Consider the following 19,641-nt stretch of genomic DNA (forward strand, 5'->3'; position numbering starts at 1 on the left):
GCTTCCCAATTGGAGGGCGGTAATGGAAGCGCAATAACGTTCACCATTCCACTATCCAAAGGAATCTTTGTTAAAGGATGGATTTATGTCCCTTGAGGATTCACCAAGGCAATTAAGGCTACAAATTCTGAGAAATAGATGCCTTCTTTTGTGATACAACCATTAGATCTTTTTCTGAGAAGCTGGCGTAATTCAGTTTGATTGGCCGTATTCCGGGAGGCTGAGTTAATGACACCAGATGGAGGATCCGAATTCGAGTACTAGCTTTTCCACTTAGGAGGTCACAGCACCACTTTGGGCCTCAGGTTTTTTGAAGTGAGGTAATGGAACTGGGTGAGAGGATCCTGAGAGTACCGTTCCCCACCAGGAATCTGGCTTTAGTCTGATGTTTTACAATAGATAATACATTCTTAAAACTTTATTCTAAAAATAACATTGTTACTAATACAGGGCTATAGAAAGAGTCCTATCATTCAGAAAACTGGATCTGTCACTTGCTGTCTGGGAGTTTAAATATGTTACATAAACACTCTGAGAACTAGTTTCCTAAGTTGTAATACCTGTTTTGATTAGTCTTATTAATGAAATGAAGTACCGTAATATAGGCGAAAGGGCGTAAAAATTGCAACAACATAGTATGCTAGTGGTATTTTATCACTGGCATTTATATTCTTTGACTACCGATTTTGGTGAAAATGAAAATAGTAATAAATGAGATGGATCAGGGAACATTTTAGGGTGTAGAATTAAAAGGTCCCATGTCCCAATAGATATTGGAGGATGAAGGAAAAGGTGGAATAAAGAATAGCTGAGATTTCTAGGCTAGAAGCCTTGTGTTGTAACAAACTAAAACAGATCAAAGTTCAAATTTCAACTATTTCAATTGCTGTGGAATTTGGACAAGTTACCCTTTGAACATCTAGTCCTGCTTTGGCAAAAAGGAGATAGTAACGTTCATATTGTAGGGGTGTTGAAGAGGTACATAACTGAAAGATACCTAATTCTGAACCAAGCTGAATGTTAAACCATAATCATGTTCAAAAAATGAAATTAGTTGTGGTATAAAAATTGCTTCCAGAAATGTTGTATAAGCTTGGTTTAATAAATATATATGGAACTCTGGATCCCACAGAGAACACTCATTCATTTCTAGGACACACGAAAAATTTTATAAAAATTGAAAACACATAGGCCATGAAGGAAGTCTCAGAAACGCAAAAGAATCAGTCTTTATATTTTGAAAATGTGTGTTTTGGCCGGGTGCAGTGGCTCACACCTGTAATCCCAGCACTTTGGGAGGCCGAGGCACGTGTATCACTTGAGGTCGGGAGTTCAAGACCAGCCTGGCCAACATGGTGAAACCCCCATCTCTACTAAAGATACAAAAATTAGCCGGGCGTGGTGGCACGTGCCTGTAGTCCCAGCTACTTGGGAGGCTTAGGCAGGAGAATCGCTTGAACCAGGAGAGGGAGGTTGCAGTGAGCAAAGATTGCGCCACCACACTCCAGCCTAGGTGACAGAATGAGACTCAAAAGAAAAGGAATATGTGTTTTTTTTAATGCCAAAAGTTTAACAGAAGATAGCTAACAAATACATGTTTATAAATTAATTGATTCATGGATTAAAGAGCCAATAATCTACACAGACAGTAAAAGACTATCAAAGTTCAGTGTACAGAAATCAACTGTATTTCTCTACTTTAGCAACAGTTAAAATGTAATTTTCAAAAACTTACAAGAGCATAAAAATATAAAATATAAGAGCATAAAAATATAAAAAATATAAATTACCTAAGTAAAAGATGTGCAATACCTTTGTAGAGAAATGATAAAACTTTTATTAGGACCTTAAAAAGAATTTTAAAAATTGAAAGATGCCATGTTGTTGAATAGGAATATTCAATATTGCAAACTTTTTTCTTCCAGTTGATCTATTGATTCAAAGCAATGACAATCAAAATCCTAATTTTTTTCTCTAATTTGAAAAAGTGCTCCTAAATTTTATGTGTAAGAGCGAAGGGCTAAGGATAGCAGAAACATTTTTAAAGAACCACAAGGTGGGAAATTTGAATTAAGATGGTATGATATTAGCACAGAGATAGACAGACCAATGAAATAGAACAGAGAGTTCACAGAAACACCTACATATTTATAGAAGTTTGATAAGTGACAGTGTTGGCACTGAGAGTCAGTGGGGCGGGGGGAAAGAAGAACTTTTCAAGAAGTTATACTGGAATAATTGTTATCTGTATGAAGAAATAGAAATTAGACTCTTTATCTCACACAGTTCCAGGTAGATAAAAGAATTGAATGTTAAAGGCAAAACAAGTCTTCTGTTTGACTTCATCTTTGATTCTGCTTTGCCATCTCTCATTTTTCACTGTGGCCTATTGAATACATAGGATCTGAGCAACTTCTTACAAGAAACTCTGTCTCTTTGTTTCTCATTTTCCAGCTTTGTACTTCTATGCCTCTTGGACCAAATACTCAGTGTTTCCATGGGCAAACACTGAGTCACTTGTCTTTTAATCTTCTTTTTTCCTGATCTTTTATCAACAGCAAACACATTTGAGATGCTGTTGGCATCAATATAAAAGTCATTTAAATTTGTGGAAATCCAAAGGGTTCAGGAGGAATGCCTGTGAGTTCAAATTTGCCAGGCTGGTTGTTATCTTTCATCATTGCTCACTCAATTTTGTAAACCTTAATGAGCAAACCTGAAGGGGGCCAGCCCCTCCACACCTGTGGGTATTTCTAGTCAGGCTGGACGAGAGACTGAGAAAAGAAATAAGACACAGAGACAAAGTATAAAGAAAAGTGAGCCCAGGGGACCGGCGCTCAGCATACAGAGGACCTTCATCGGCACCGGTCTCTGAGTTCCCTCAGTATTTATTAATTACTGTTTTCACTATCTCAGCAAGAGGAATGCGGCAGGAGAGCAGGGTGATAGTGGGGAGAAGGTCAGCAAGAAAACATGAGCAAAGGCATCTGTGTCACGAATGATTTCCAGGAAGGTACTATGCCTAGATATGCACGTAGGCCAGATTTATGCTTTTCTCCACCCAATCATCTCAGTAGAGTAAAGAGAAACAGAGCAGCATTGCTGCCAACATGTCTCACCTCCCGCCACAGAGCAGCTTTTCTTCTATCCCAGAACTGACAAATGTACAATCGGGTTTTATACCGAGACATTCAGTTCCCAGGGGCAGGCAGGAGACAATGGCCATCCTCTATCTCCACTGCAAGAGGCTTTCCTCTTTTACTAATCCTCCTCAGCACAGACCCCTCACGGGTGTCGGGCTGGGGGATGGTCAGGTCTTTCCCATCCCACGAGGCCATATTTCAGACTATCACATGGGGAGAAACCTTGGACAATACCCGGCTTTCCAGGGCAGAGGTCCCTGTGGCTTTCCGCAGTGCATTGTGCCCCTGGTTTATCAAGACTGGAGAATGGCGATGACTTTTACCAAGCATACTGCCTGTAAACATTTTGTTAACAAGGCACATCTTGCACAGCCCTAGATCCCTTAAACCTTGATTCCATACAACACATGTTTCTGTGAGCTCAAGATTGGGGCAAAGTTACAGATTAACAGCATCTTAGGGCAAAGCAATTGTTCAGGGTACAGGTCAAAATGGAGTTTCTTATGTCTTCTCTTTCTACATAGACACAGTAACAGTCTGATTTCTCTTTCTTTTCCCTACACAAACCAAACTGGTTGTCAGAGTAGATAGTTGGTGAAGGTCTGAGTCTGCTTAGTGGTTTTATTAAATGCACTTGGTCAGAATAGTCATGATTCCACTAGTCATGATTTCCACCAAAGGAAAAGGAGTAAAATTAAAAAGCAGCAAATCCTGAATATTTTCAAATCTCTGCACAAGGGATAAGGTGCCTTACTAGATATCCACAAACATAACTGATTCCCTTATCAGGGCCTATGCTTTTTTTTTTTTTTTTCAGTTCCTTTCTGTTAAAAAATTCCCATAGGAATTTCTGAGTTTCTAAAGCTTAGAGATGCAGGTAGATGCACCCTCTAGGATGATGCCATGAGTCTGAGACTTGTTAACCGTGATATAAATAAAGGGTTAAAAAATCTTTTCTCCTGCTCTATGGATAAATTTATTTAATTTTCTAGCTCTGTAATTCTGAAAACTTGGTAAAGGTGGCATATCAGATGTGTTTCCAGGCAACATTGCTTATGGTAAAAATAACATCTATTTAGTAAACTGCATCTGAACTGGAAGGTCTGTAAATGAACTGTTTAAGTATCTGGTGGAAAGGCATAGCTTTGGGCTTCCCTAAGTGTAGAGGGTTCTTTCAACTAGTTATGTCCTTTGCTAGGGCCCTGGAAGCTGGTGCCAAAAGACTGCTACTACAGATAATGGCTTCTGTAGGGCATGAGGCTTTACTATGATCTAAATGTTTGTGTCCTTCAAAAATTCATATGTTGAAATCCTTACTCCCAAGGTAATGATATTAAGAAGGGGGGGGTCTTTGGGAGATGATTAGATCATGAGTACAGTGACCTCAAGAATGGGATTAGTGTTATAAAAGAGACCCCAAAGAACTGCCTTGCCCCTTCCACCATGTGAGGAAGAGCAAGAATGTGCCTTCTATAAGAAAGTGGGTCCTCACCAGAGACTGAATCTGCTGGCGCCTTGATTTTTGACTTCCCAGGCCCCAAAAATGTGAGAAATAAATGTCTGTTGTTTATAAGCTACCCAGTCTATGGTATTTCATAATAGCAGTCTGAATAGACTAGCAGCCTAAATAGACTAAGACTTATAAATCAAGGTGGTACCCATACTCACCCATTACCTGATCTCATTCCCTCTCACCTGAGCTGTCACCGTGGGGGAATGGGGGCATGGAGTAAACCCTGGACTGCTGCAAGGAGTCTGCTGAAGAAACTCATCTGATGCTGCCATGCCAACATCCTGTTTTTCCTGTCTGTTTATGCTTCTAAGGGAACCAATGCTATGAATGGCTTAGTAGGGTCTTCTGAGATTGTCTGTTTAAAGTCTTCTCTAACCAAGTACGTGTCCATGGCTGCACACTTACATGCAAAGATTTTCTATTTGTTAATGGAGGTTGGACACATCAAAAGTACCATCTCTTAGGTTATAGATCAACACATTTCTCTCAGCACCAAATATCTTGTCTAAGAACTACCAATAGTTCTGACTACTGGCTCAGTGATGATTCTTATACTGAGACCATCAATGGTTCCAGGCTATTTGGAGGCCTGATGATTGGAGTGGTTAAATTTAGCAAGTACTGTATTGACAGTGTTGACAATGATCCTCCCATGCAAATGGGTTTCTGCAATTTTTTTTTGTCTTTGTTATAACCATTTTAGATACTTCCTCAAAAGAGAAACTTTTAATTGTTTTTGTTTGTTTTTGAGAAATTCATATAACATTTAAAAATTTAACTGTTTTAAAGTGTGTAAGTCAGTTGTTTTCCATATATTCAGAATGTTATACAACCATCACCACTATCTAGTTCTAAAACATTTCCATCACCCCTAAAGAAACCTCATACTTCCCAATTTTTTCCTGCCCCTATCCCTGGCTGCTACTAATCTACTTTCTGTCACTATGGATTTCCCTATTCTGGACATTTCATAGACATGGAATCACATAATATGTAGTCTTTTGTGACTAGCTTCTTTCACTTAATATTTTCAAGATTGATCCACGTTGTAGTATGGATCAGCATTTTATTCCTTTGTATTGCCAAACAATAATCCATTGTATAGATATACCACATTTTGTTTATCCTTTTGTCTGCAGATGGACATTTGAGCTGTTCCTAATTTTTGGCTGTTGTGAATTGTACTGCTGTGAACATTCATGTACAAGTTTTTGTGTTAATTTTATGTGTTCAGTTCTCTTGGATATATATGTAGAAGCAGACTTGCTGGGTCACTCTACCTTCAACAAAGCTTTTAGTTTTTTCTTTGTATTTCATTTGGGTCATTTACTATCATGAAAGACCAGTGCTTTATGTAAGACTAGAGAACTGCCTCATCAAAAATGCATCCAATCAGATGTTTGGCATTTTTTTTAAAATGTGTTTGTAAGATTCGTTGTTGCCAAACGCGGTGGCTCACACCTGTAATCCCAGCACTTTGGGAGGCCCAGGCGGGCGGATCACGAGGTCAGGAGATCGAGACCACGGTGAAACCCCGTCTCTACTAAAAATACAAAAAATTAGCCAGGCACGGTGGCGGGTGCCTGTAGTCCCAGCTACTGGGGAGGCTGAGGCAGGAGAATGGCGTGAACCCGGGAGGCAGAGCTTGCAGTGCGCCGAGATCACGCCACTGCACTCCAGCCTGGGCGACAGAGCAAGACTCCGTCTAAAAAAAAAAAAAAGATTCATTGCAATTGATGGTTTGCAGCATCAAAGACAAATTGTTCTATATCAATAAAGACAGCATAGCCTGTGGTGGTCCTATTTCCTGACCACTGGTGATTATCTCCACCTTCCTATGGTAAAAGGCACTCACACAGGATTAGATGGTACCAAAACCAGTGCTCCTTGATGTGATTGCCAGGGAGGATGGGTCTGATTTATAGAAGACGTAGACACTGGGGCTGCTGCCAGATTCAATCTAGGCTCATGCTTGTTTTTTCCTGATGGAGGTTGGAGTCCTGGGAAGAAGCTTCAAAGATTTTTTTTCTACTTTCTCCTATTACCTGTTACCTTAAGGATTGATTCTTCTGTTTATATAATTTAGGATCTCTCCTTTTTACAGTTGGATTCTTCAAAAGTTGGGCGATTCTTAAATGCCCATATTATAAGTGAAGGAATAGACTGAATAATTTTGGTAGCTGAAGTGTCTATCCTTAGTTTAGGTGAGAATTTCTGTTCATCTGGCAGGGAAAGTCAATGCCCTGGTGTCTGTGAGTTAGTTGGGCCAGCATTGCACTTCCCTGGGCCAGATGCTCACTGTGGGACCTCACTTCTCAGAACTCCCATTGTAGAGAGCTCAACTCACGCACTAGCCTTGTTGACACTTATGAGGGTTCTCTCTCTAAAGGCAGATGACGGGGCATTAAGCCAGCTGTTCCTGCATCTTTTAATTCATTTTCTGACTGATAACTTAGAATCTCTTCTCAGATTGTTTATTTACTTAGATCAGTCATTGTTCTACAGGTACTCCTGATAAAACTTAGGATTTGCAGTCAGGAAGTGGGGTCCTCTCTTCTACCTGTGTGAGTCACAGATTCTCCAGCTACCAGTATGTTGCCATCTGCTTTAATATCATCTAGAAATTCATGTTGTGAGCTGCTGATAGCACCCCTCTTGATTTTCCAGCATTGAGATGAATTTATTTTCATTTGTTTCTTCTGACATTTCAGTAGGATTTGGGGATGACGGAAAACATATCTTTGTAATTGACCTTTTTTTTTTTTACTTTTATCTAGAGCAGGAAAGTCCAATCCAACCTTTTATCTCCAGAAGGGCTTTCAAACATATGTGCTCAGGAAAAAACCACCAGGTTCACTTCTTCCTAAAGCACATCAGGTATAGTATACAAATGTAATGATAAATTCTTTGGTGACAAATAAATGCTTTTAATACACACAAAGCCAATTTACTTTTAAAAGGCATCTTATGATTGCCAAATAATATAAAATGTATTTTATTTCTAATGAAAATTTCCCTTGAATTATATCTTTGTTTTAAAAAATGATTTGAGGTTGAAATGTAAGTCTATCTTTAGGCTATTAATCTTGAACAACACCCAGTTATTTTGTGTATTTGATTTTCCTCTACATTGTTTGCTAGAAGTAAAATCAGCCAATGAATATTTTCAGTGCTACTCATCTATAGATATTTTGTTTTATTATATATTTAAATTATTATATGCAATAGTATCTACTCAGAATTATTTTAATATATTTGCTATGATAATCCTCTAATTTTTTGGTGATAAGAAAGATTTGAATAAGTATTTTATAGTACTCTCTAAATATTAGACAGTGAGAATTATAAAAGATTTTTGTTAAAAACTAGGTTTTTCTGTCTTCAGAAAACAGGTATTATCTATGGATTTTCAGAGAACAGGAGGGGACAGAAATCAAAGCACTGGAGAACATTAAAAGCACTGTGCATATTTAGGGTATGGCCGTAATCATGTACAGCAGGTGCTTCCCAGGCCCAGGTCACTGGGGAAGGACAATTGTGGGGTAGGCTTAATACCACAGTAATAGAAAATGTAGATTCTATGGGACTTTCTTGGTCCCATATCATATTCCCAGAAACATGAAGTAAGTTGGATGCTTAAGATAAAACAAAGTTGCGTAACTTTCATTAAATATCAATATGGTATGGCTGAAGAAGAATCCCCATCCATGCCCCGATAAACAGCTTTATTTGTCTCTCTTCTTGATAGCATCCCACCTGAACACATCAGAACAGGGCATAATGCTCTCAGCCCAAGTACAGCTGCCAAGGATCTGGAGTACTCTGTTTCAACTCCCTTCTGTTTTCTCAACTCTGCATTGAAAAAAGCAGTGCTCCAGATCTGTGATCCACTTTTTGCTTCTCTAACCCTTTTGCCCTCTCCCCCTTACCCCCTCCCCTTCATTTCCCAACACCTGAGTGGTTAACACTTCTTTCCACAGCCCTTGGTACTGCTGGCTGCCCTCACCTTGAACGTGGGTTTCGTTGTTTTCCTGTTCCAGTTATTGCCGCAGCCCCTGCTTTACTTCCTGATGTCAAAATGAGCTGCATAGCTTCCCCTCCTTAGAATGGTCAGTCACCATTGCCTGAGTCTGGGGCCAGGTGACTACATGTAGATAAGCCATCCTTACTTGGCCTGCATCAGCAGCTCTGCCCTTGGGTCCTGAGTGATAGCCTGTGCATCTGTCCTAATTAAGGAAGCCATTTTTCCCCCACTGTCTTATTTGGGCTCCAGTTTGCTTCTAGCTGCCTACTTTCCTGCTAGTTATCTTGAGCTCCACAGTAGTCCTGAGTGCCAGGAAAGATCCCCATGCCCCTGCCCTGGAAACACATGCCTCCCTTGCTCTCCAGAAGGAGTGGGTACTTTTCCTTCCACCACCACTCGCCTCTCACCCCCAGCTCTTTGTAGCTGACTGTGGCAGAGTGCTAGAGTAGAGACTTACCTGAGCTTCCTTGGAAGACATGAAAGAGCGAGCAGCCAGCCAGGGAACTGCTGTGGAAAAAGGGATGTTTTATGATAAAATATGTGAAATATTGTGAACAGTAACTATTGCCTTCACATTATCAGAGCCAGGATTAAGTCTCATGCAGGTGCTCATCTTTTTATCCTAATTAAATTACATTTTTTAGTAGTGGTCTAATTTATAATCATGATTACACCAAGACTACTATTAGGGAAGTTATTACTGTTATCCTCTGGAGTATGTGTTGATGCTGTTTTACAGTTGTTTTCTAGCCTTAAGGTTAGCTCATGAGTAGTTATTAAATTTAATTATAATTAAATCAGTTTCTCTGATTTTTAATGATTCATCATCCTATTTAGATTGATAGAGAATTTAAAGTCCAGAAAGCCTTGTTTTCAATTGGATTCCCCGTTCCCAAGCCTATACTGTACTGCCATGATACTTCTGTCATTGGAACAGAATTTTACATAATGGAACATGTGCAGGTAAATTAACACTTAATCTTATTTTGTTGTTGCTTTTACTTTTAATTATGAAGTTAATTAAGATGTTTTATTATGATACTTAATAAATGATATAGTTTGTTATTTAACATTTTAGGTAATTAGATTGCTTTGCAAAGGCTTACAATTTTGTTCAAATTTGAGCACTTACAAAGGGAGGGATGGAATAGACAAGAGGCAAATTTAGTAATTAAGGGGTATTGACTTATTCTTAAATTTTCCTCTAGGTGTCAGTAAAGAGTTATCTGTAATGGCAATAACCAAATTGTCCATAAGGTAGCAGGGAAAACACACTCCACATAGGTCAAGCCGTTAAGAACAATAAATTCAAAATGTGTTTTAAATTTTTTCTGTAAAATAGTTGACAGTAGTTTTGATGTTTAAATTCATCTTGGCATATCCTTTTATTTTCCCTTTGGCATGTATACTCTAATATTAAATATGTTTCACAAATGAATGTTTTTCTAGTATATTCTACAAAGTATTGATTGCACACATTTAAATAATCTGTTGTAATCACTTCCATAGGGTCGAATCTTTCGTGATTTAACAATTCCTGGAGTTAGCCCAGCAGAACGTTCAGCCATATATGTGGCCATGGTAGAAACATTGGCTCATTTACATTCCTTGAATATACAGTCATTGCAGCTGGAAGGATATGGTATAGGTGCTGGGTACTGCAAAAGACAGGTAATGCATCCACATTAATAGCTATTTTTTTCAAGTTCTTGTAAATAATATACCTTATTAGTCAACAAAAAAAGCTATTATTGTATAATTTTCTGAAGCTTGGCTATGACTTTTAACATTGTCCTTCAGAATGACTAGTTTTTAATATAAAATTATCTTATGTTTTTATATTAGGTTTTGTTCAGCAAAATCTTCTGTTTTAGACTCTTCTCTTAATTTTCCAATACTTTTAACTATATAGTTTTTTCTTATTTTATTTATTTATTTATTTTGAGATGGAGTCCCGCTCTATTGCCCAGGCTGGAGTGCGGTGGCGCTATCTCGGCTCACTGCAAGCTCCGCCTCCCAGGTTCACGCCATTCTCCTGCCTCAGCCTCCCGAGCAGCTGGGACTACAGGCTCCCGCCATCACGCCCTGCTATTTTTTTGTATTTTTAGTAGACATGGGGTTTCACCGTGTTAGCCAGGATGGTCTCGATCTCCTGACCTCGTGATCCACCCGCCTCGGCCTCCCAAAGTGCTGGGATTACAGGCGTGAGCCACTGTGCCCGGCCTACAGTTTTTTCTTTCTAAATTGGACTAGCAGACATTTATTAAGCTTTGACTGTGTGTTTAATACCTGCTGAGTACTGTGTTAAATATCAAGAAAAATATACAATAGGTTCTTCCCCATAGGAACTCGTGATCATTTTTGAGAGACCTGTACATGCATGTCATACATGAAACCTGAAAATGGTATAAAAGAGTGTAAAATCTAGTAGTAAATTGTTTGATACTCATCATGATTCAAAGGGTGGAAGTTGGGATGCCCTTGCTTATATAGAGAAAGCTTCCTGGGAGAGATATCTTATAATGAGTATTTAAGGAAAGATAAAATTTAGGGTGATGGGGATCATTTTAAATTAAAGGAAAGCAATACTACATATATATGGGGCTGCTTTCCTTTATAAGCATATCATTTTGTGGGGGTTAAGGAAGAGAAAAGGGAACTAAAGTTTAGAGAGTACTCACTATATGCTAGGTCCTACATGGCAGAGTGAGTTGTCGACCTCTCTTTTTTGATCTTTACAACAACTCTAAGATATAGGTATTATTACTCCCATTTTGCAGATGAATAAAGGGAGGCTTGCATCAATAAAGTAATACACAAGTAAGTGGCTTAGATATAATTTAAGGTTGATATGACTAGATAAGACCAAGTAAAGATCTTTGCTCTATTGCACTAAATTAAGCAAAGATACCTTGGGAAATGGAGATAAAAAAGCAAATAAACAATATGGTCCCACTTGTTGGAGGACTTTACGAGTAAGTTGATTTGTTTGCATTCAATTCTAAGAACAATAGAAGATCTTTACACTATTCATACCTGTAATATATTTAGAAAATTCTATGGGTAATAAGAAAGAGTATTAAAATGAAAAGTAGGCCGGGCGCGGTGGCTGAAGCTTGTAATCCCAGGACTTTGGGAGGCCAAGGCAGGAGGATCACGAAGTCAGGAGTTCGAGACCAGCTTGACCAATATGGTGCTCTGTCTCTACTAAAAATACAAAAATTAGCTGGGCTTGGTGGTATGCACCTGTAATCCCAGCTACTTAGGAGGCTGAGGCAGGAGAATCACTTGAACCTGGGAGGTGGAGGTTGCACTCTGGCCTGGGCAACAGAGCGAGACTCTGTCTCAAAAAAAAAAAAAAAAAAAAAGTAAATGTCTTCTTTTTTCTTCTAGTCCCCACATTCCCTTCTTCAGGGGTTACTTATTTCTCGTGACCCTTTCCAGAAATTATCTATGCCTATATATTTGTGTGTGTGTGAGAGAGTGTGTGCGTGTGTGTGTGTTTGTATGCATTCTTTTTTTTTTTCTTCTACAAAGTAGTTGCTGAATAAAGACTAGAACCCATATCTCTTGATCCCTAGGCCAGTATTTTTCTCCTGATAAAAAGCTAGGTAAGTAAAATGGAACTATACGGAAAAGAGACTTTAAGGTTTAGGCTGATTTGAGTGTTTTAGGGTGACACGAGTATCACCAGCATGGGTCTTAAGTATTTAGGAGTAAAACAGCACTTGAATTTTGTTTTAATTTTAGAATTGCTAGATCCTACATTCCAGTTTCAGCTTTACCATTTTTCTTATTTATATGTCTTTAGGTATCAACCTGGACAAAGCAATATCAAGCTGCAGCTCATCAGGACATCCCTGCCATGCAACAGCTATCGGAGTGGCTAATGAAGAACTTGCCCGATAATGACAATGAAGAGAATTTGATTCATGGAGATTTCAGACTAGATAACGTAGTTTTCCACCCTAAAGAGGTACAGTTAGCTATGTTTACAATTAATTGAGTAGGTCTGTTTTGTGACCCAGTACTAAGTAAATGTTGCCCCCAGAGCTCTGAGGGAGCCCAACCCACTCCCTGTTCCCCTACAGCTCAGGACTGTCATCACCACTCAAAATTTTTAGAAAGGAGTCCTGCAGATTTTCCAGCATAAGTTAGCTGCCTACCTTTAAGACTAGTTCTAATCCCAAGTGGTATCTGGTTTACTGCTTAAAAGGATTTGGGAATTTTACATGCATGATGCTGTTTTCTTCAAATAAGTTTTCATCTACTAGTTATAATATTTAGCTTATCCATGTTCTTGCTTTTTTTCTGATTCATTTATACTTCTTTGGGGTTTTTAGCCCTATCTCATGAAGAATTTATTATTTGTTTATTATGAACTCTGAGAATAGAGAATTCCAAAAGCTTCTTGAGGCTTCAAAGGAATTACATGAGGTTAATATAACCTTGCTCTGTGTAAATGTGCACACTGTATTCTTTATAAAGAGTATAAACAAATGAAAGCTGTAATCCTCCACTGAGCACCTACAATGAGGCCTAGTCTTACAGTATAGTGGGAATGAATCCTGCTTCTGAGAGGAGGATTTTCTGGATTCACTAGTTTCTTAGAATGCTAAGATGTTTTAGGGCAGGAAGAGCTAGTGGCACTGATGAATTCTGAATTCTAACCTTGTTAATTATCTACCCTGAGATTAGAAAAATTAAATATGCTAATTTATAATCTAGAAAATTATAAAAGCATATGCCTTAAAACATAGCAGGATCTGGCCTGTATTTGATCTGTGTCATTTAATTAATACTTTAGTCGAGTCTATATAATATTGAGTCTCTATAGTAGATAACAAATTAGAACCTACTAGACTTGGAGTTCCTTTAAAACAATGACTATATCTTATTCATCTTTATATTGCAGGTGCTTATATGATTCTGAATGAATCTATGTTGAAGGGATTAATTTTAGTTAATTATTCACTAAGCAACTATTTCCATTTCATGAATTTATGCTTAACTTTCATTCCCTAGCAGTGTGAACTTAAAGCAAGTTATTCAGTCTCTCTCTGTGCCTCTGTTTTTAACTTTTTGTTTTGAAATAATTAGAGTCCCACAAAAAGTTGTAAAAGTATTATAGTACAGAGAAGTCCTGTGTATCCATCATCCAAATTCTGCAAAATGGATATTATACAACTATGGTACATTATCAAAGCCAGGAAATTGACACTGTGTACCTTTTAAAATTGAAAAAAAAAATTCTGAGTTGCTGGGCAGCTAAAATGAAACAGTCAATATGGAGCAACTAGCTGGTACCTGGCACATCAATGATGCTCAATTTATTTCAGGTACCCTCACTTTTCCATTTTTTCCCCTTCACTTTTCTCTCTGACTTTTCTAAGACTACTTGTCAAGCTTCTTCAGAAAAATATTAGGGTATAAGTACATCCTTCATAATATGTACTAAAACCTAAACAGTGGTTGTAGGGGATGGAATTATAGGAGACATAATTGTACATTTCTGTAATGTATAGGGTTTGATGTTTTTTGGTTTTTATTTTTAAAACAACAGCATGTTTTATTTTTGTCATCAGAAAACACAACAATTAAGAAAGAAGAAAAAACAATTTTAAATGACAAACCTTCCAGGAATGTGTGGGGTAAGCCAGTGAAGGAAACTACAGGATATGGCAAAACGAAATCATTTTCTGTTACTTATTTACAAAGTATTTAAAGCATGTTTGAGCAAGTATTTCAGTAGCACAATATGCTCACTGCAATGTTGAAAAGAAATCCAGTTCTCCTGGAAAAATGTTGATTTTCCAAATACAAATTTTACCAGGAGAGAAATGTTTAAGATCTTGGAGTTTAATGTAAAACCTGCATATTGTCATTTCAACTTGAAAAATATATTTAATTAGAAACATCCATTGGAACTTGTCAACTTCAGTGATCTAGAAATTGAAACCCCTTATTTTGACCTCACCCTCTTTATCTTCTGTTCTTTTATTTCTCTGCATCTTCCCTGAGACACTGCAAATTTGATTGCTGTTAATTTAGAATCCATAAGCCCTTCATGACTTCACTTGACTTCTTATCCTACATGAGCCACATGGTCATAATCAGTCATCTCAAAAACTACCTTTAGTATCGATTTCATTAATAATTTTTTGACTGTAGATATATGCAAATAATATAAGAATTATAAAGTGTCCTGACCTTAGGTTACTTATTATTCTAGAATCTTCCCACCCTGACTTTGTATAATCATTATTATCATTATTTTACTTTTTATTTTTTCTAATAACCCTACAGGGGATGTCCATCACCCCTTGACTTTAACCAATTTCTAGCCCTAAACTTGAATCCTCATATTTTTGCTACAGAATAAAGTCGTGAAGTAAGGTTAATTGGGTCTGGGACATTTTTATGCCGTATGATTTTATCTAGGCTGTAACTTCATCTCTTAGTAAAACCTGTGACATTTAAAAAATGGCTTTTCTAAATCTTTTCCCTTCTTCTCAAACTCTCACATTGCTTGTCCCATCTCGGCTCCCACTCTCAGCATGTGGTCTTGTCTTGTACCTGACTCATCTTTGTCCTTTCAGTCATTTTCCAGCATAGCCTGCTTTCTAGGAATTACACCATGCCCCTCAAAGTTCTCTTTATATTGTTGAAGACATTTTCATCCGCTACACAATATCACCTGTATGCAGATTGATGGGTGATATTTTTCTTTAGCCTCATTGCCAAGAAAAGTTGTGCCTCTTGAGCAGCTGGTTTGTTTTTGACCTGCATACACTATAAAGATTGTGACTGACCATGCTTCACATTTTATTTTACCTGCTATAAAATTCAAAGCAAATTTTACTACCCACACTACCAACTATGCATGTCCTATCACATTCAATTATGTGTAATAACCTTACTCCTAGCTTCATCTTTTCATTACAAATTCTATTATTTTCTTCCCTGCCTTCTTCATCTATGGTTTGTTCTGTTGGATTGTATGTATTTTTTGTTTTGAATGCCAATACACATACATATTAATAAAATTCAATGGTGTAAAAAGTATACATAAAATGAATCTCTCTATAAAGAAGATAATTGAAAAAACTAAAAGCTTTCTGTTGTGCTGAGGTTTCAGAAAAACTGTCAAAAATAATTTTACAAGCTACCAATGACTTACTTCACAGAATTGGAAAAAACTACTTTAGGGCGTGGTGGCAGGCGCCTGTAGTCCCAGCTACTCGGAGAGGCTGAGGCAGGAGAAGGGCATGAACCCGGGAGGCAGAGCTTGCAGTGAGCCGAGATTGCGCCACTGCACTCCAGCCAGGGCGACAGAGCGAGACTCTGTCTCAAAAAAAAAACAAAAAAAAACAAAACAAAACAAAAAAAACTACTTTAAAGTTTATATGGAACCAAAAAAGAGCCCACGTCGCCAAGTCAATGCTAACCCAAAAGAACAAACCTGGAGGCATCACGCTACCTGACTTCAAACTATACTACAAGGCTACAGTAACCAAAACAGCATGGTACTGGTACCAAAACAGAGATATAGATCAATGGAACAGAACAGAGCCCTCAGAAATAACACCGCATATCTACAACTATCTGATCTTTGACAAGCCTGACAAAAACAAGAAATGGGGAAAGGATTCCCTATTTAATAAATGATGCTTGGAAAACTGGCTAGCCATATGTAGAAAGCTGAAACTGGATCCCTTCCTTACACCTTATACAAAAATTAATTCAAGATGGATTAACGACTTACATATTAGACTTAAAACCATAAAAACCCTAGAAGAAAACCTAGGCATTACCATTCAGGACATAGGCATGGGCAAGGACTTCATGTCTAAAACACCAAAAGCAATGGCAACAAAAGCCAAAATTGACGAATGGGATCTAATTAAACTAAAGAGCTTCTGCACAGCAAAAGAAACTACCATCAGGGTGAACAGGCAACCTACAAAATGGGAGAAAATTTTTGCAACCTACTCATCTGACAAAGGGCTAATATCCAGAATCTACAATGAACTCAAAAAATTTACAAGAAAAAAACAACCCCATCAAAAAGTGGGTGAAGGATATGAACAGACACTTCTCAAAAGAAGACATTTATGCAGCCAAAAGACACATGAAAAAATGCTCATCATCACTGGCCATCAGAGAAATGCAAATCAAAACCACAATGAGATACCATCCCACACCAGTTAGAATGGCCATCATTAAAAAGTCAGGAAACAACAGGTGCTGGAGAGGATGTGGAGAAATAGGAACACTTTTACACTGTTGGTGGGACTGTAAACTAGTTCAACCACTGTGGAAGTCAGTGTGGCGATTCCTCAGGGATCTAGAACTAGAAATACCATTTGACCGAGCCATCCCATTACTGGGTATATACCCAAAGGACTATAAATCATGCTGCTATAAAGACACATGCACATGTATGTTTATTGCGGCACTATTCACAACAGCAAAGACTTGGAACCAACCCAAATGTCCAACAATGATAGACTGGATTAAGAAAATGTGGCACATATACACCATGGAATACTATGCAGCCATAAAAAATGATGAGTTCATGTCCTTTGTAGGGACATGGATGAAACTGGAAATCATCATTCTCAGCAAACTATTGCAAGGACAAAAAAACAAACACCGCATGTTCTCACTCATAAGTGGGAATTGAACAATGAGAACACATGGACACAGGAAGGGGAACATCACACTCCGGGGCCTGTTGTGGGGTTGGGGGAGAGGGGAGGGATAGCATTAGGAGATACACCTAATGCTAAATGACGAGTTAATGGGTGCAGCACACCAACATGGCACATGGATACATATGTAACAAACCTGCACATTGTACACCTGTACACTAAAACTTAAAGTATAATAATAAAAAAAATAATAATTTTACTAATAAGTTCCTTAGTAGCAGTAAGACGAACTAGTAAATGTCCAGATCAACCACTAAAAGTTATGTTGCGCTTTTAATAACTCTCAACACAAACAGGCATTGACAGGATTCTAATTAGATATTGCTAATAGATTTGCACTAATTTATGCAATTTGATGAGCCATCAGCTTTTCTCACTGGCTGTTGTTTTATAGCTTTGTGTTTTTACCCCAAAAATGGTTCAGATATTCTGAAAAGTAACTCCAGAGAAGTTTCCCAATTGTATTAAAAAAGAAATCATTTATAGCATAAGTAAGTGCCTCATCTTTACTTTGGGTGTTAAAACCATAGATAAGAAATGGAATGATGTAAGAGAAAAATGCATCCATCCTCTTCAGTAGTTTCACAAATCTAGCTAGTATAGTAATTTATAATACTTACAATATTATAAATTTATAGTATAATATAACCACAATAAAAGCTCTTATAAAGTCATAGAGAAGGGAGTGATCAATTTTTTTCCACAGTAACAATGGCAAAGTTTTGATTGCCTGGCTATATATGCCAGGCTCTGAACATATTCATCAAATAAATACAGATTGGCCATCTGTTGTGTGCCAGGTTCTTTGCTAGAAACTGGTAAATGAACTATACGTGCTACCTGCCCATTTAATCTTCAAACTAACCCTGTGTAAGAGGTGTATATTATGGCTGAGAAAATTGAGGATTAGAGAGGTTAACTAACTTGTCCAGAGTTATACAGCCAGCAAATGGTAGAGCTAGGGTTTGAATACAGGCCTGTCTGATTCCAAAGCCCACATTTCCACACAGAGCTACAATAATGTGTGTAAGTTTGCCAGAGGAGCAAGGGAATGCAAGCACACACAGTTATATGGAGGCATGAAACCCAGTAACTCATATTACCCAAATGGGGTCTGCAGTTTTATGTAGCTTGGATAACTTGCCTAGAGTATTGCTGCAGCTGCCTCACTGCCTCCCCCCCATAGTATATTGAAATCATAGTAGCCAGAGTGACCCTCTTAAAATATAGATCATGTCATATCACTCCTGTATATAGAACCCTCCAGTGAAGGTTCCCCTCTCTGGACCTCATCCATCCTGCCTTAATCCCTTAAAGTAACCACAGCCATTGCTATTAGTTTGGTGCAATACCTTTTCAACTTTGAGTATTCATTTATAATCTTTTTATTTTTTTATTTTTTTTATTATTTTTATTTTATATTTTTTTATTATACTTTAAGTTCTAGGGTACATGTACACAACATGCAGGTTTGTTACATATGTATAAATGTGCCATGTTGGTGTGCTGCACCCATTAACTCGTCATTTACATTAGGTATATCTCCTAATGCTATCCCTCCCCACCCCCCCACCCCAAAACAGGCCCCTGTGTGTGATGTTCCCCTTCCTGTGTCCAAGTGTTCTCATTGTTCAATTCCCACCTATGAGTGAGAACATGCAGTGTTTGGTTTTTTGCCCTTGCGATAGGTTGCTGAGAATGATGGTTTCCAGCTTCATCCATGTCCCTACAAAGGACATGAACTCATCATTTTTTATGGCTGCATAGTATTCCATGGTATATATGTGCCACATTTTCTTAATCCACTCTATCATTATTGGATATTTGGGTTGGGTCCAAGTCTTTGCTACTGTGAGCAGTGCCGCAATAAACATACGTGTGCATGTGTCTTTATAGCAGCATGATTTATAATCCTTTGGGTATATACCCAGTAATGGGATGGCTGGGTCAAATGGAATTTCTAGTTCTAGATCCCTGAGGAATCGCCACACTGACTTCCACAATGGTTGAACTAGTTTACAGTCCCACCAACAGTGTAAAAGTGTTCCTATTTCTCCACATCCTCTCCAGCACCTGTTGTTTCCTGACTTTTTAATGATGGCCATTCTAACTGGTGTGAGATGGTATCTCATTGTGGTTTTGATTTGCATTTCTCTGATGGCCAGTGATGAAGAGCATTTTTTCATGTGTCTTTTGGCTGCATAAATGTCTTCTTTTGAGAAGTGTCTGTTCATATCCTTTGCCCAC

The 19,641-nt window shown here is 38.0% G+C and overlaps 1 protein-coding gene across 1 annotated transcript in view; it reads left to right on the forward strand.

The window, feature by feature from the left end:
• Positions 1 to 19,641, forward strand: part of ACAD11 (acyl-CoA dehydrogenase family member 11) — a 100,125-nt gene that overhangs the window by 397 nt on the left and 80,087 nt on the right. Inside the window, exons 2-5 of the mRNA XM_032144165.2 lie at positions 7,434 to 7,533; positions 9,518 to 9,643; positions 10,190 to 10,351; positions 12,492 to 12,656. Coding sequence (XP_032000056.1) covers positions 7,434 to 7,533; positions 9,518 to 9,643; positions 10,190 to 10,351; positions 12,492 to 12,656 — 553 coding nt within the window. The remainder of the gene's footprint in view (positions 1 to 7,433; positions 7,534 to 9,517; positions 9,644 to 10,189; positions 10,352 to 12,491; positions 12,657 to 19,641) is intronic.

The sequence above is a fragment of the Hylobates moloch genome, unplaced genomic scaffold (assembly GCF_009828535.3).
Source record: "Hylobates moloch isolate HMO894 unplaced genomic scaffold, HMol_V3 SCAFFOLD_22, whole genome shotgun sequence".
NCBI lineage: Eukaryota > Metazoa > Chordata > Mammalia > Primates > Hylobatidae > Hylobates > Hylobates moloch.